The sequence below is a fragment of the Hemitrygon akajei genome, chromosome 24 (assembly GCF_048418815.1).
Source record: "Hemitrygon akajei chromosome 24, sHemAka1.3, whole genome shotgun sequence".
Lineage (NCBI taxonomy): Eukaryota > Metazoa > Chordata > Chondrichthyes > Myliobatiformes > Dasyatidae > Hemitrygon > Hemitrygon akajei.
The window spans coordinates 58,607,752-58,623,248 of NC_133147.1; the positions used below are offsets into that span (position 1 = coordinate 58,607,752).

General features: G+C 50.1%; 1 protein-coding gene across 1 annotated transcript in view; it reads right to left on the reverse strand.

Moving 5' to 3' along the window:
* LOC140716084 (folliculin-like) overlaps nt 1–15,265 on the reverse strand; it is a 36,077-nt gene extending 20,812 nt beyond the window's left edge. The window contains exons 1-7 of the mRNA XM_073028780.1: nt 14,765–15,265; nt 8,503–8,940; nt 7,851–7,997; nt 7,167–7,388; nt 6,675–6,841; nt 1,672–1,763; nt 484–677 (exon numbers count right to left, since the gene is read on the reverse strand). Of these exons, the coding sequence (XP_072884881.1) occupies nt 484–677; nt 1,672–1,763; nt 6,675–6,841; nt 7,167–7,388; nt 7,851–7,997; nt 8,503–8,742 (1,062 nt within the window). The 5' untranslated portion in view covers nt 8,743–8,940; nt 14,765–15,265. The remainder of the gene's footprint in view (nt 1–483; nt 678–1,671; nt 1,764–6,674; nt 6,842–7,166; nt 7,389–7,850; nt 7,998–8,502; nt 8,941–14,764) is intronic.
* Between the last annotated feature and the right edge of the window lie 232 nt (nt 15,266–15,497).

A 15,497-nucleotide genomic window follows, 5' to 3' on the forward strand; every position in this document is an offset into this window, starting at 1 on the left:
GAGAAATTCTGACGTGTGGCTTCCAGAAAGGCAGATTAGTGACGTGGCGGTGCAGTGTATACAGACTAACGACAGGAAATCCTGAGTTGTGGCTTCGGGGGGGGGGGGGGGGGGGGGGGGGGTTGAGCAATGTGGCGGATGCACGGTTCATGGACTAACAAGGGGAAATCCAGAGTTGTGGCTTTGGGAAGTTGGATTAGCAATGCAGTGGATGCCGAGTAGATGGACTGAATGGAAGTCCTGAGTTGGACCTTCAGGAAGGTGAATCAGTGATGTGACAGATGCAGAGTGCATGGACTAACAGGAAATACTGAGTTGTGGCTTCGGGAAGGAAGATTAGCAATGCAGTGGCTACTGAGTACATGGACTAACAACAACGAAAGACTGATTGACCCGTGCCCTGGGGGACGGGGGAAAGGAGTGAGGGCGCAAGAAGGTTGTCACTGGTCGCCAAGACACTGACCACCCCTTGCACCGACCTACCTGCCTCATGTGGCGTAGGGAGCGGAAGACTGGAGATGGCCCAGGGCATAAGGCCCGGCCGTTGCCCCAGGCACACTCAGCGGGGTGACCCAGCTGCGAAGAGCCCAGCGTCCCCTCGTGGGGGCCAACTGCTTCATCGATGGGGCGGGGCGGGCGTTCCGAGTCCTCCCAGGAAAGGGAGTCTTCCTCTAATTCTGTGGGGTAGGGGAGAAGCAATGGGTGAGAGAGGGAAGGGGAGTGGAGGCATGGGTGGGGCAGAAGGAGGGTGGGGAGGTGATGGGTGGGGGAGAAGGAGGGAGGAGAGACGATGGTTGGGAGAGAAGGCGGCAGGTGAGAGAGGGAGGGGGAGGGAGGCAACAGGTGAGGTAGAAGATGGAGGGGAGGCAATGGGTAAGGGAGAACACAGAGGGGAGGTGGTGGGTGAGGGGGAGAGGGAGGGGAGGCAACGTGCATGAGGGACGGTGAGGGAGGTAGCAGAAGTGACGTGTGAGGAAAAGTGGGAGAGGGAGGGGAGACAACGTGGGTGAGGGTCAGTGGGGGGGAGGGCAGCAGAGGCAACGTGTGTGAGAGAGTGTGCAAGAGGGAGTGGAGGGGGCAGGGAGAGAGAGAGGACGAAGGGGAGAGAAGGAAGGTGGTAAGAGATGAAAGAAAGGGAAAGGGAAAGAAAAATGACATGAGGAAAGGGGAAAGAGGGGTGGCGGAATAAGGAGATTGGATGAGCGAGAAAAGGACAGAGAATTAGGGGAGATAATTGTGGGGAGGGGAGGCAGAATGTTTAAGGCAATGGAGGGTAGGGTAGGGTAGGAGTGAGAGGGGGTGGGAAGAAAGAGATACCGTTAGTCACATAACATAAAAACCCCTGTCCATGGTTCTTCAGATATGACCATCTGTACAGGAAGATCCCACTCATTACTCGCATTAGGAGCCAAAGTCCATACTGGGGAGGGGTGGGGAGAGAATTGGGAGAGACATACCCGGATTCTGGCATCCCAGTCCTCGGATAATCCCATCCCAGGGCACTGTTGTCCCACTAGACTGACAGTGGTCGGGCTGGCCACCAGATAAAGAAATCACTGTAGTGGCAGGCAGAATGGCCTTTTGCTGCCTCCCCCAGGTCTGTTCAGCCCCAAATGGACCGCTGGGGAGTCGCGGCATCCCCCCCCCCCCCACTTCTTCGATGCTTCGCACCTGCTTGCTTTTCCCTCTGGACCAGGGTATCCTCAGTGGGGGCACCTTCCAGAAGCTTCTCGGTCAGACGACTTCCGCAGGATTTCAGCAGCCTGGGCAGATGGGGGGGAGATAAGGGGTATTGGTCTCCAGAGTAAACACAGCATATTGACAGGCCATTCAGCCCAAACATCCCTGCTGACCAGGAATCCCTGTCTGAGCTGGTCCCAATCATATGCCTTTGGCCCATATCTAAATCTTTCAAATTTCAAAGTTTAAGTTATTCTCAAAGTACACACACATCACCATATACAACCCTGAGATTTGTTTTCTTGTGAGCCCCACAGTAAATCCAAGAAATATAATAGAATCAGTGAAAGACAGCACCCAACGGGACAGACAACCATGACCAAAAGACAACTGCTAACAGAAAAGAGAGGAAAAATAACAACAGTAATAAATAAATAAATAAGCAATTAATATCAAGAACACGAGATGAAGAGTCCTTGAAAGTGAGTCCATAGGTTGTGGGAACAGTAGTGCTGGGGTGAGTGAAGTTACCCCCTCTGGCTCAGGAGCCTGATGGTTGAGGGGTAATACCTGTTCCTGAACCTGGTGGGTCAGGACGCACCTGGCTGTTGCAGGTACAGAAGAGAGCGTGTCCTGGGTGGTGAGGGTCCCTGATAATGGATGCTGTTTTCCTGCAAGACTGCACAGTGTAGATATGTTCAATGGTAGGGAGGGATTTACCTGTGATGGATTTTGCATGATTTTGTATCCAGGTACCTGTCTGAATCAATTTGAAACATTGTAGTTATACTTGTGGTTCCTTAAGGTTTTTACAGCCAGGGATGGGAATGGGGATAAGCTCCAACTACCTATTAAACGCTCCCAATGACGTGCATCTCAAATAGTCTCCGAGAACCAAGTACAGCTCCTGGCCTTCATTTGCGGCTTAGCTACCAGACCCAGCAGAACCGTTACCACTGACAGGAGGAGGGGCAAAGGCGGGTTGCTGGCCCTTAAAACCAATCGCTTTGGCCAGCTGAGACTCACCAGCCGTGGTTGGCAGCTCATCAAGGAGCAGGGAAACTCTGATCTCAAACCTCCGCTGCCTTGTGACTGTACCCGCTCACGGGGAAGGCTTCAGGAGTAAACCCCAAGGAGGAGTCCGGAGCCAGGGAACCCGAGGCTGTTCCACGTTGAGTTCAACACTGACTGGCAACTGCTGCGACAGCGCAGGTGCCAGACTGTATCGGTTTCTACGGTTCCTTTGGATTCATCGACTGCGTGGAGAGGGGGAGCCTGCTGTGTGGGCAACCGCTTGCTCTCCATATCATACTGCCCTGGCTTGCACATAAGACACCCAGGATGCAACATCCATGGCTGACCCCGACCACAAGATGACAAGACAAAGGAGCAGAAGTAGGCCATTCAGCCCATCGAGTCTGCTCTGCCACTCCACCATGAGCTAAACTATTCTCTCGTCTAGTTCCAATTTCCGGCTTTTTTCCCCATATCCCTTGATACCCTGACTAATGAGATACCGGTCAATCTCCTCCTTAAAAACCTTAAATGATTGGGCCTCCACAGCTGTATGTGGCAACGAATTCCTTAAATCCACTACCCTCTGGTTTAAAAAATTTCTCCTCATCTCTGTTTTAAATGGGTACCCTCTAATTCTAAGACTGTGACCTCTTGTCCTGGACTCACCCACCAAGGGAAACAGACCAACAGAGGCTATCTGTTGTACCTGCCGTTGCTGTAGCTTAAACACTAGTTCTACCTGCCTTTACCCCTTCCTCTGGCAGCTCAATCCATAGACACAGGAAATCAACTGGGTTCTTAAAAGGTCCAAAGGAAAAACCAGCAAACCTGGTTAGAATCTGTCGCTACCACCTGTCTTTCCTATAGTTCCACGGTTTCTGGAAGGATTACCAGGATCCTGAAGAGATACCAGATTAATCCCATCCACAAACCCGTAAGGAAGCTCACATCACAGTTTATCCAGGTCAGAGATGACCTGGGCTCAGGACGGCTGGCTTTTACAGGACTCCCTGTGAATGTTGTTACACCTGTGCCCCCTCCTTTTTGAGAATCGCAAGATCGCTATTAATTCAGGTCAGGAGACCCAGGAAATGAGAGAAAGACGTTTGGAATGTTTGGCCCCTCGGCGGTACAAAGCCAAGGGAAACGACCATTGTCTCTTGGAGACCGAATTGTGTATTGAATACTGTGCTCCATGGAAGCCCTCGGGCAACGTGGGCTGGTTGGGGGATAGCATCATTCCACCCTGATTGACATCTGAGACCCCGTGAGTGGGGATAAAAGAGGGTCTGTGGGAACAGCCCCTCAGACGCACCAGAAGAAATGATAGAAATCCTGTAACAGCGTAATAGCGAAAGCCGGTGGAAAGCCACGTGCGTCCTTTTCCATTTGCCTCGGAATTGGTGGGCCTTGCCACAGAAGAACGGCTTTCGCTAACAACAAAGGCAACAAAGGAGAAATCAGCCCCAACGACTCTCGAAGGATCGACATCATAAAAGGAATGGGCAAGTTTTAATCCGTCTCTCTCTCCAACCAAAAGCTGCAGCTTGAATGAACTTGAGTGACTTTTATATTTCCATTGGACAATACATTATCCCCTAGACGACGATAGTTATTTCTTATTGATTATTATTATACCATGCTTTTAGATTTAGTATTGACGACTTATATTATCTGTATGGTGGCATTGAATTTATTTTTGTGTATTTTTACCAATAAATACTGTTAAAAATAGTACCATCAGACTTCAACGGACCTCTCTATCTTTGCTGGTACGTGACCCAGTTACGGGGTACATAACAATGTGGAGCAGTGTATATCAGACAGACTGGACGCACGGTGGAAACCCACATCAAGGAGCACAGGATGTGTATCTGTTTGGGTTACCCAGAGAAATCAGCGGTAGCAGAACATTGCACTCGCAATCGCCACAGGACTGACTTTGACGGCACAAAACTAGCGTGCCGCACCTTTGGCTTTTGGGACTGCCTCGTGAAGGAAGCCATTGAAATAAAGCTAGAGGAAAATAATTTTATCAAAGACTAAGGTCTCACTCTGAGTAAGAACTGGAATTTGATTGTAAACTGGATGAGGACTAACCAAACAGGAGGACGGATGACAGGGGTATAAATACTACCAGACTAAACCTGCCCAGGCATCATCCCTGATGAAGATGGCTGAGTTTGTCATCCAAATGGCGGTTAAAATCGATACCTGTACCCGGCTGGAAGCACAAAAAGAGTTTATTCGTTATATATGCCGGGAAAGCACTAGATCCTTTTGAGCTTGTCGCATTTGCCTGCCTTGGGCCCATATCCCTCTAGGGCAGAGGTTCCCAACCCGGGAGTCATGGACCCCTCGGTTAATGGTATTGGTCCAAGGCATGAAATAGTATAGGAACCCCTGCTCTAAAAATTCCCTATCCATATACCTGTCTAAGACTTGGACAGATTAGGAGGATGGGCAAAGACGTGACAGATGGAATACCGTGTCAGAAGTGGACAGTCATGCACTTTGGTAGAAATAAAAGTGTAGACTATATTCAATGTCTGTAGTGAGATGCTGAACATGTTCTATAGGTCAGTTGTGGAGAGCGCCCTCTTCTTTGTGGTGGCGTGTTGGGGAGGAAGCATTAAGAAGAGGGACGCCTCACGTCTTAATAAGCTGGTAAGGAAGGCGGGCTCTGTCGTGGTCAAAGTACTCGAGAGTTTAACATCGGTAGCTGAGCGAAGGGCGCTGAGTAGGCTACGGTCAATTATGGATAACTCTGAACATCCTCTACATAGCACCATCCAGAGACAGAGAAGCAGTTTCAGCGACAGGTTACTATCGATGCAATGCTCCTCAGACAGGATGAAGAGGTCAATACTCCCCAATGCTATTAGGCTTTACAATTCTACCGCCAGGACTTAAGAACTTTTTAAAAGCTATTAATGCTTTTTGAGATAGTGATTTAGATGCATATCATATTTTTTACTGAGTTAAGTATTGTATGTAATTAGTTTTGCTACAACAAGTGTATGGGACATTGGAAAAAAAGTTGAATTTCCCCATGGGGATGAATAAAGTATCTATCTATCTATCTATCCTAAACAGGATTCAGAAATCAGAAATGCAAAGGGACTTGGAAGTCCTCGAGCAGGATTCCCTAGCTTTCAGGTCGATTCTGTGGTGAGGAAGGCAAGTGGGCCTTCACTTTGAGAAGATGAGAATATAGAAGCAAGCATGTATTACTGAGGCCACACAAGGACACATTCAGAATTTTGTGATCAGTTCCGAGGCCTAAGAAAGACCACAAGTCCCCTTCCCTTAAGTCTTTATGAATATTTAAGTCAGAGATTGATAGATTCTTGATTGGTCAGGGAATGAAGGGATACAGAGAGAAGGCAGGAGATTGGGGCTGAGGGGGAAAATGGATCAGCCATGATGAAATGGCAGAGCAGACTTGATGGGCCAAATGGCCTAATTCTGCTCCAATATCTTATGGTCTTATGAAATGTATCGAATATTGAAAGGCCCATTTAGAGCGGATGTGGAGAGGAAATCTAGGCACAGCCTCGGAATATGACGTTTCTTTACAACAGAGATGAAAAGTAATTTCTATAGCCAGAGGGTGGTGAATCTGTGGAATTCATAGCCATAGATGTGGAGCCCACATCTCTCGTACCCCCTCTCCCCCTCCCAATTACCCCCTCAGCGGGGAGCTAGCATGGAGGAAGGCCTGGAATTGGAAGAACAAGGACCAAACCACACTTCTATTCTCCCCTGCTCCCTGTAAGCCCTACTCACCCCTCTCCTTATCTCCTTTCCCTCCTTTCTCAACCCTCCCCTCTGCTACACTCACCAGCCCACTTTCCTCCTCTATCCCGTCTGTCCCCTCCCAATCATCCTTTCCCTCCCCTCCCACCCATCCACCTCTCTCTCCTTCCCTACCCCCTCTCTGTTCCTCCCCCTTTCCCCTCCCCGTTCCCCCTCACCAGGCAAAGCTGGTGTGCAGAGAGGCCCAGAGGTTGCCGGCGTTGGTGAGCGACGGCAGAGACCGTGCCGCACTCCCGTTGCGCTGGTGCAGGAAGGCGCCGGGGGTGAAGGCCGTGTTCATCCGGTGGGCCCGCTGGGGGCAGCCATACTGTTCTCCCTCAAACACCTGGTGGAGGAGGGAAGAGGAAAGCGGGGAGAGATGGGAGAGAGCAAAAGAGACGCACGATTAACTCCCCCAACTCATTCCTCCTCCAGACCCCACCACTCACCGCTCTTTCGAACATCCATCCCCTCCCTCCCCCTTTCTCACTCCTCTACACCCTCCGTCCTTCCCTCCCTCATAACCCTCGTAACACGCTACTCCATCCTTCCTCACCCCTCCTCCTCCCGTCATTCACCTCCCACCCCCTCCCTTGCCTCCTCCATCTCCCATCCCAACCCCCCCCCACAACCCACGGGCTAGGTGGGGGTGCCCCCACCGCAGTTCCTACCCTCAGCGCGCTGGCCTGCAGCTGTCCGATGATGGCGCGGACGGCGGCGAAGAGGAAGGGCCACGAGTTGATGAGGTAGAGCCGGTCGGTCATCACCACGATGATGCTGTACCAGCGCTGGAAGCCCCGAGCCAGGCTGTCCTTGATGAAGAACGTGTGGCTGAAGACAAAGCCGTGCTGCTCGTCCCCGAAGAAGATGGGCCCCTCCCGGCCTGGGCACACCTGGGGAGGGGGGCCAAACGTCGAGAGAGCCGGTCACGGGGGAATAGATGTCCCCCTTGGTCAGCAGAAAAGGGGCAGAGAGAGGAGTGCAGATGGCAGGAGACAGCACGGAGGGTGGTGAGACGACAGATAGGGAGAGGGGAGGGTGAGGGGGGAGGTGAGAAGTGAGGAGAGGTCAGAGAAAAGGGAGGGGTGGGGAGGGGAGTTCGGTTTAGGATAGAGTGGCAAGGTTAATTAGAAGGAAGGGTCTGGAGAAGGAGGATGGGAACAGCAAGTATGGGACTGGGGAGGGGTGCGTGTGCAAGGTCCCAGTGCAAATGAAACGCTTCCACTGAAACCACCGCCGCCCCCCCCCATCCCGCCACTGCTGGTACCCCCTAGGTTTTACCTGACCCCTCCCCACCACTGCACACCACCCCCCCCAGCCCCCAACGGCCTGCAGCCCCCTCCTCATGGACCCACCTCACAGCTGAGGCTGCGGACGCAGGCCTGCCGGACGATGCTGAAGAGCTGTGGGCGGGTGGGGTGCTGGTGGCTGACGTACTTGACGGAGGCCTCCTGGTCCAGGCTGACGTAACCCGGGTGGCCGAGAGAGAAGGAGCGGCAGCCCTGGAACACAACAAGGAGAGTCAGAGGAGACAGGGGGGGAGGGGGGGGAGATCGCGAGGGGGGAGATCGCGAGAGAGCAAAAGATAAATAGATAGACATTAGTGAGAGGGGAGAGGCATGTTCCAGGGAGAGGGGGAAGAGGGGCACAGAGAGGAGGCAGAAAACGAGGGGCTGGGGCAAGGGAGAGAACTGGGGGTGTCGGAGAGAGAGGCAGTATAGCGGATTGTATTCATACAGGAGAACAAGGAGTGTACAGTTCTGAGGGTGTTACACATAAGGAGGGGATAAGGAAGGGGTTCAAACAGGAGGATGGGAAGTGTAGGGGTTACAGAGATACAAAGGGAGTGATGAAGGGGTTTTAATAGGAGGACAGGGAAGGGTTGAGGGAAGGGTTTGAAAGAGGAAGGCAGGGCATTAGGGGAGTTACAGAGAGGAGGGTACAGATGTCAGGCGGAGGATGCGGTGGTGAGGGGGAAGGGAGTAGCATGCAGTGAAGCCCATCTACCTCACACATTTCGGCCCTCCTAAGTCCGGGGCTCCCTGAGGCTTCGCTGCCCCCGTCAGCCGGGCTGCGTGCCTGTGCCCCCATCTGGATGCCCCCTTCCTCGTCATCAGCAGCACCACACACCCCCGACTCCCCTCCCATGCCTCCCAGCGGCAGGGCCGAGTGCAGAGCCTGGGTGCAGAACAGGGTCCGGGGACCGTGCAGCTCGCAGAAGTGGCACAGAGCCACGATGGCATTCATCGTCACACCCCTCCTCCTCCTGGCCGGCGAATTATTTTCCTCCTCGTCTTCCCGTCCTCGTTGCTGGGAATGGCCGAGACCCTCTTCCTCCTCAAAGGCAGAGGGAGGGACCCTCCTCCTCGGCTCCTCCTTGCTGAGAGTGGGAGAGGCCCTCCCTCCTCCAATGCTCCTCGGAACGGACGCTCAGAGTGACGGACCCTGGAAGAGGAGGGTGAGACGTAGGGGTCAATGGGAAGGGACAGGCCCTGCTGCCCGCATGGTTCATCTGGACGGATAAGCTAGCTCCCCACCTGCCGCGGAAACTGATGCCCCTCCAACCCCACTGCACCCCCACCCACCCCACCTGCATCTCATTTCCAAACCAGTCAAAGGGGCCAAGTTTGAAACCCCTACCCCTTGTCCTCTGCCTTTCTTACCATCCCTCTCTACACTTTCGTTCTCTCTTTTCTTCTCCACCTCTCTCATCCTTTTCTCCTCTCTGGACCCTCTCTGCCCCTTTATTTTGCTCCCTCCATGAACCAGTCCTTAGAGGTGGAAAGGGTTAACATCTAACTGTTACTATTTCAGAAGACCTTTCCTGGGCCCAGCATGTAAATGCAATAAAGAAGAAAGTGTGGCAGCACCTGTACTTCCTTGGAAGTTGCAGAGATTCAACATGACAGCTAAAACTTTGATAAACCTCTATAGTTGTGAGGTGAAGAATATATTACCTGGTTGCATCACAGCCTGGTATGAAAACACCAATGCCATTGAATGGAAAATCCTACAAAAAGTAATAGATTCGGCCCAGTCTCTCACAGGTAAACATTTCCCAACCACTGAGCGTATCTACACAAAACGTCGCAGGAAAGCAGCATCCACCATTAGAGATCTTCACCACCCAGGACGTGCTCTCTTCTCGCTGTTGCCATCAGGAAGGTGGTGGAGAAGCCTCAGGACCCACACCACCAGGTTCAGGAACAGTTATTACAACAGGTTCATGAAATAAAGGGGACAACTTCACTTGCCCCATCATTGAAATGTTTCCACCTCTTTTCCCCTCTCTCTTTTCATTCCCTCCTCTTTTTTCTCACTCCCTTTTCTCTCTCATCTCCCTTTCATTCCACTTTCTCTCACCATTTCCCTCACTCCCTTTTCTTTCCCTCCTTCTTTCAAACTCCTCTTTTCTTTCACTCTCCCCCTCCCTCTTTCCTTTCATTCTCATTTTCTTTCTCTTCCCATTTCCCCCTTTCTATCCCTTCCCTTTCCTTCTTTCCTTTTGTACTCATTTTTTCTCTCACCTCTTCCCTCACTCCCTTTTCTCTCGTTCGCTTTCCTCTCTCTCCCCTTCTTTCATTCCCATCTCTCTTATCTTTTTCCTCTCCCCGCCCCCTTTTCTCTTCTTCCCTTCCCTCTGCTTTCTCCAGTGCCCTTTCCCCTCCTCTCCCGTCTCTTGAAGTCTTCCGCTCTCCCACCCTCACTTCTCTCTCATCCCCTCTTATCTTCTTACCTCTCCTCTCTCTTTTCTATCGTCCCCTTTTCTTTCTCTCTCCCCTAACATCTCCCTTTTCCCTCACTCCCCTTTCCATTGCTCCTGTGCAGACCTGGATTTTTGCTAGAAATCTACAGTGGCACATAAAATGCTGGAGGAACTCAACAGGTCAGGCAGCTCAACGGAGTGGAATAAGCAGTCAACTATGTGCCTATCTATTGAGATACAGTGCGGAATACATCCTTTGAGCTGCGTCAGCCAGCAACCCCAATTTGAACCAAGCCTAATCACAGGACAATTTACAATGACCAATTATCCTATCGAACAGTACGTCTTTGGAAATCGGAGCACCCAGAGGAAATCCACGCATTCACGGGTAGAACATACGACCTCCTTACTGACAGCAACAAGAATTGAGCTCAGGCCGTTGACACTGTAAAGCGTTGTGCTGACCACCACACTACCATGCCGCCCTTTGGGCCAAGACCCTTCTGCAGGTCTGAAAAGGAAGGGGAAAGAAGCCCAGTGGAACGCGACACACCAACATCCATTTCTCTAATTTCCAGTAATTTCTTCTTCCTCCTCCTCTTTCTTTTTTTCCGTTTCCCTTTTGGCTCCCCCCTTCTCTACTCCTCACCTCCCTCTGGTCTCCCTCATCATTCCCTTTCCCTCATGGTCTACCCTCCTTTCCTATCAGATTCTACCTTCTGCAGCCCTTTACCTCTTCCATCTATCACCTCCCAGCTCGTTACTTCACCTGCTCCCCCATGCACTTACCTTCACCTGTCAGTGTACACCATCCTCCTCCCCCCCAATTTGTTATTCTGACTTCCTCTGAAGACCTGGTGGAGGGACTCGGATTGAAATGTCATCTCTTAAAATTTGCTGTTTCTTCCCTACTCTGATGTTTGGTCTGAACAACACGTGAACCACTCGACCATACTTGCATGCTTTTAGGCACTGGGTTGCTGCCACATGATTGGCTGATTAAATATTTGCATTAACGAGGTGTACAGGTGAACCAAATAAAGTGCAAGAATAAGGAAGAACAAATTTTAAGAGATAACATTTCAATACCTGAAGCATGTGTCTTCAGACTCCTCCCTGATGGTAGTAATGAGAAGCGGGTATGTCCTGCCCAGGGGTGGGGGTTCTGAGCAAGGGATGCCGCTTTTATAGAGGCATCTCCTCTGGAGGGTGTCCTCAATGGTGGGAGCGTTGTGCCCGTGACAGAGCTGACTTGAATCTACAATACCCCGCAGCACCTTAAAATCCTCCATGTTGGGAGACTCCCTACCACACAGCGATGCAACCAGGCAGAACGCTCTCCATCATACATCAGTAGAAATTTGCAAGTCTTTGGTAATGTACCAAATCTCCTCAAACTCCTAACGAGGTAGATCTGCTGGCCTGCCTCCTTTGTGATTCCATCGATGCATTGGGCTCAAGATGGACTCGCTGAGATGCTGACACCAAAGTTCCACCTTCTCACTACAACAACGTAAAGCTGAAGCTTTATAAGGCATTGGTCGGACCGCCCTTGGAGTATTGTGAGCATTTTTCAGCCCCGTATCCAAGAAAGGATGTGCTGGAATTGGAGAGGGTCCAGAGGAGGTTCACAAGATTTAAAGGTTTACTTATGAGGAGAGTTTCATGGCACTGAGCTGTACTCGCTGGAGTTTAGAAGGATGAAAGGGGATCCCATTGAAACCTATCGAAGACTGGAGGGCCTAGATAGGATGTGGAGAGGATGATTCATATAGTGGGGAAGTTCTGACACAGCCTCAGAATTGAGAAATGAGGAAAAGTTTCTTTAGCTAGAGCGTGGTGAATCAGGTGGCTGTGGAGGCTAAGTATTGGGTATACGTCAGGCAGTGGTTGACAGGATGTTGATTAATCAGAGCATCAAATGTTATGCGGACAAGGCAAGAGAATGGGGATGAGCGGGATAATAAATCAGCCATGATGGAATGGTGGAGCAAACTCAATGGGCCAACTGGCCTAATTCTGCTCCTTGTCTTATGGTCTTATGATTTTCTCCTCCAATGGCACATTCCAGACATCACATCTCTGTCTACACTTCTCACTGCCTCAATAATTCAGCCAGCATAATCAAAGACCCCATCCACCCCTAACAGTTTCTTGTCTCTCCCATCCCGTCAAGTAGAAGATACAAACGCCAGAAAGCATGTCCCAACAAGGCTTCTACCCTGATGTAATAAAGCTATTGAAAGATTCCGCAGTACAACATAGTAGACTCATAACCTCACAATCCAGGTGGTGGGATAGTCATATGAGCAGCTGGTCAATATTAAAAGTCCTGCATATGCGACCACTGACGCCAGGCAGACAATCTCTGAAAAGTATTGATAAATGCTGGGGTCACCCATCTTGGAAAGACACTGCCCAAAAAGCGGCCAAGGCAAACCACTTCTGTAGAAAAATTTGTGAAGTCCAATTGACATGGAAAGACCATAATCGTCCACGTCATTCTGTATGGCACATAAACGAACAAACTCACAAACCATCTCGATACAATTGCGCACCTTATAATGCAATTATAAGGTGCAACAATTATGGTGCAACAACAACGGACAAGCAAAGTCAACGTATACCCAAAGAAAGGGCATATAATAACACAAACATTAGTGGGATTTTAGAGGATGGAGAAGCTTTCAAAAACCAACAGAAAGCAACTAAAAAAGTCATAAAGAGAGTGTCAGAGGGCAGAAATTTGTGAAGTTGTCATTACTAGAGAGAAGGTGCTTAGGAAACCAAAGGTAGATGAGTCACCTGGACCAGATGGACTACACCGCAGGTTCTGAACGGGGTAGTTGAAAAGACTAGTAATGATCTTTCAATAATCAATGGATTCTGGCACGGTTCTGGAAGACTGGAGAAGAAAGGAAATTATAGGCCAGTTAGCCTGACCTCAGTGGTTGACAAGATATTGGAGTTAATTGTTGAGGATGTGGTTTCAGGGTATTTGGAGGCACATGATAAAAATGGTTTCCTCAAAGGAAAATCTTGCCTGACAAATCCATTGGAATTATTTGAAGTAACAAGCAGGATAGACAAAGGAGAATCGTTTGATGTGTACTTGGATTTTCAGAAAGCCTTAGACACAATGCAGCACGTGAGGCTGTTTAACAAGTTAAGAGCCTGAGAGTGGTATTACAGGAAAGATACTCAGATAGATAGAGCATTGGCTGATTGGCAGGAGGCAAAGTATGGAACGAAAGGGAGCCTTTTCTGGTTGGCTGCTAGTGACCAGTGCTGTTCCACGGGGGTCTGTGTTGGGACCACTTCTTTTTACGTTATATATCAATGATTTGGATGGTGAAATTGATGGTTTTGTGCAGATGTTAGTAAGATACGTGGAGGGGCAGTGGTGTTGAGGAAGTAGAGAGGTTACAGAAGGACAGGCAAATTAGAAGAATGGGCACAGAAGTGGCAAATGGAATACAGCATCGGGAAGTGTATGGTCTCACACTTTGGTAGAAGAAATAAAAGCATAGACTATTTTCTAAATGGAGAGAAAGCTCAAAAATCCAAAGGACAAAGGGACTTAAAAATCCTTGTGCAGGATTTTATGAAGGTTAATTTGCAAGTTGAGTCGGGGGTGGGTGAGGAAGGCAAATGCAATGTCAGCATTCATTTCAAGAGGATCAGAATATAAAAACAAGAATGTAACGTTGGGCCTTTATAAGGCACTGGTGAAGCCTCACTTGAGTTTTGTGAGCAGTTTTGGGCCCCTTATCCAAGAAAGGATGTGCTGACATTGTAAAGGGTTCAGAGGAGTTTCACAAGAACGACTCCAGGAGTGAAAGGGCTACCATATGATGATTAATGCCTCTGGGCCTGTACTCACTGGAATTCATAAGAATGGGGGGGGGGGGGTCGCACTGATACCTGTCAAATGCTGAAAAGCCTCGATACAGTGGATGTGGAGAGGATGTTTCCTATAGTGGGGGAGTCTAGAACCAGGGGGCACAGGCTAAGGATAGAGGGACATCCATTTACAACAGCAATTAAGAGGAATTTCTTTAGACAGAGAGTGGTGAATCTGTGGAATTCATTGCCACAGGCGGCTGTGGAGGCCAAGGCACCAGGTATACTTAAACCAGAGGTTGATAGGTTCTAGATTAGTCAGGGTGTGAAAGATTGCGAGGGAAGGCGGGAGACTGGCGCTGAAAGGGAAATGGATCAGTCATGATGAAATGGCAGATCAGTCTCGATGGGTCAACTCACCTACTTCTGCCCCTATACTGTATCTTACGGTCTTAATGTCTACCTGGACTGCACTTCTCTGTAAATGTAACACCTTACACTGTGTAATTATCTGACCTGTATGAACAGTATGCAAGATAAGCTTTTTTACTACATCTCGGTACACGTGACAAAAATAAACCAATTCTAGTTTAAACTCTGATACTGTTTTCCATTGAACTACCCCCGGTGTATGATCAGTATGAACGAGCACGCAAGACATGTTCTCACTGTACCTGTCAATAATAAACAAATTTACCAAAGTTCTGTGTTTAAACTTACCCGTCAGTTCAACGTTAAAGCCTCCCAGTTCTCCGGGGAAGCGCCGGCCTTTTCGAGAGCCAGCCGCACTGTATTGAAGGAGCCCCTCACACCGTCAGATGACTGTGCCTCAGTGCGTGAACTCTTGTTGCTGAACAGGGCATTAAACCGATGACTTGAGACCTCGCTTTTGCAATATAGCTAACTATTAAAGGTCTACGTCCTCTCGCTCTCTTCTGCTCCCGACCCCTTCTCTATCTCTCGCCCGCTCTTCTCGCTACCTTTCCGCTCCCCAACTCCATGTTGTGGAGTCGTTCTCTGCACTTGGCCCAGCTGAGTTGAATCATGTGACGTATGCCGTCACCTCCCGGACTCAGTCACGCACTCGTGACGCGTCTCAGCGTCGCAAACAGAAGAAAACCATTTTAAAAAGAAATGGCTGTTTCTGGTTAATGCTTTTATATTATTTGGGAACGAAAACGTCACCTAGAGCAACGGCCCACTCGGAGAGGCGGCCGCTGATGGGGCGTTCACGACCGGATTCCGCCCCCTATCGGCTGGGTGCAGTGGGCGATCCTCCGGTCATCTCCCTGAACCTCTCGCTGGGCAGGAAATGCCCGTCCGGGTCATTCTCGCGACCGTGTTGCATTTTCAGCCCGTGTTGTAATTTCAGGCATTGTGACGTCAGGCGAAACTAGCGTCCCACCCCGAACCCCCTATCTCCATCACCCCATTTCCCCTCCCGCGGCCCCAA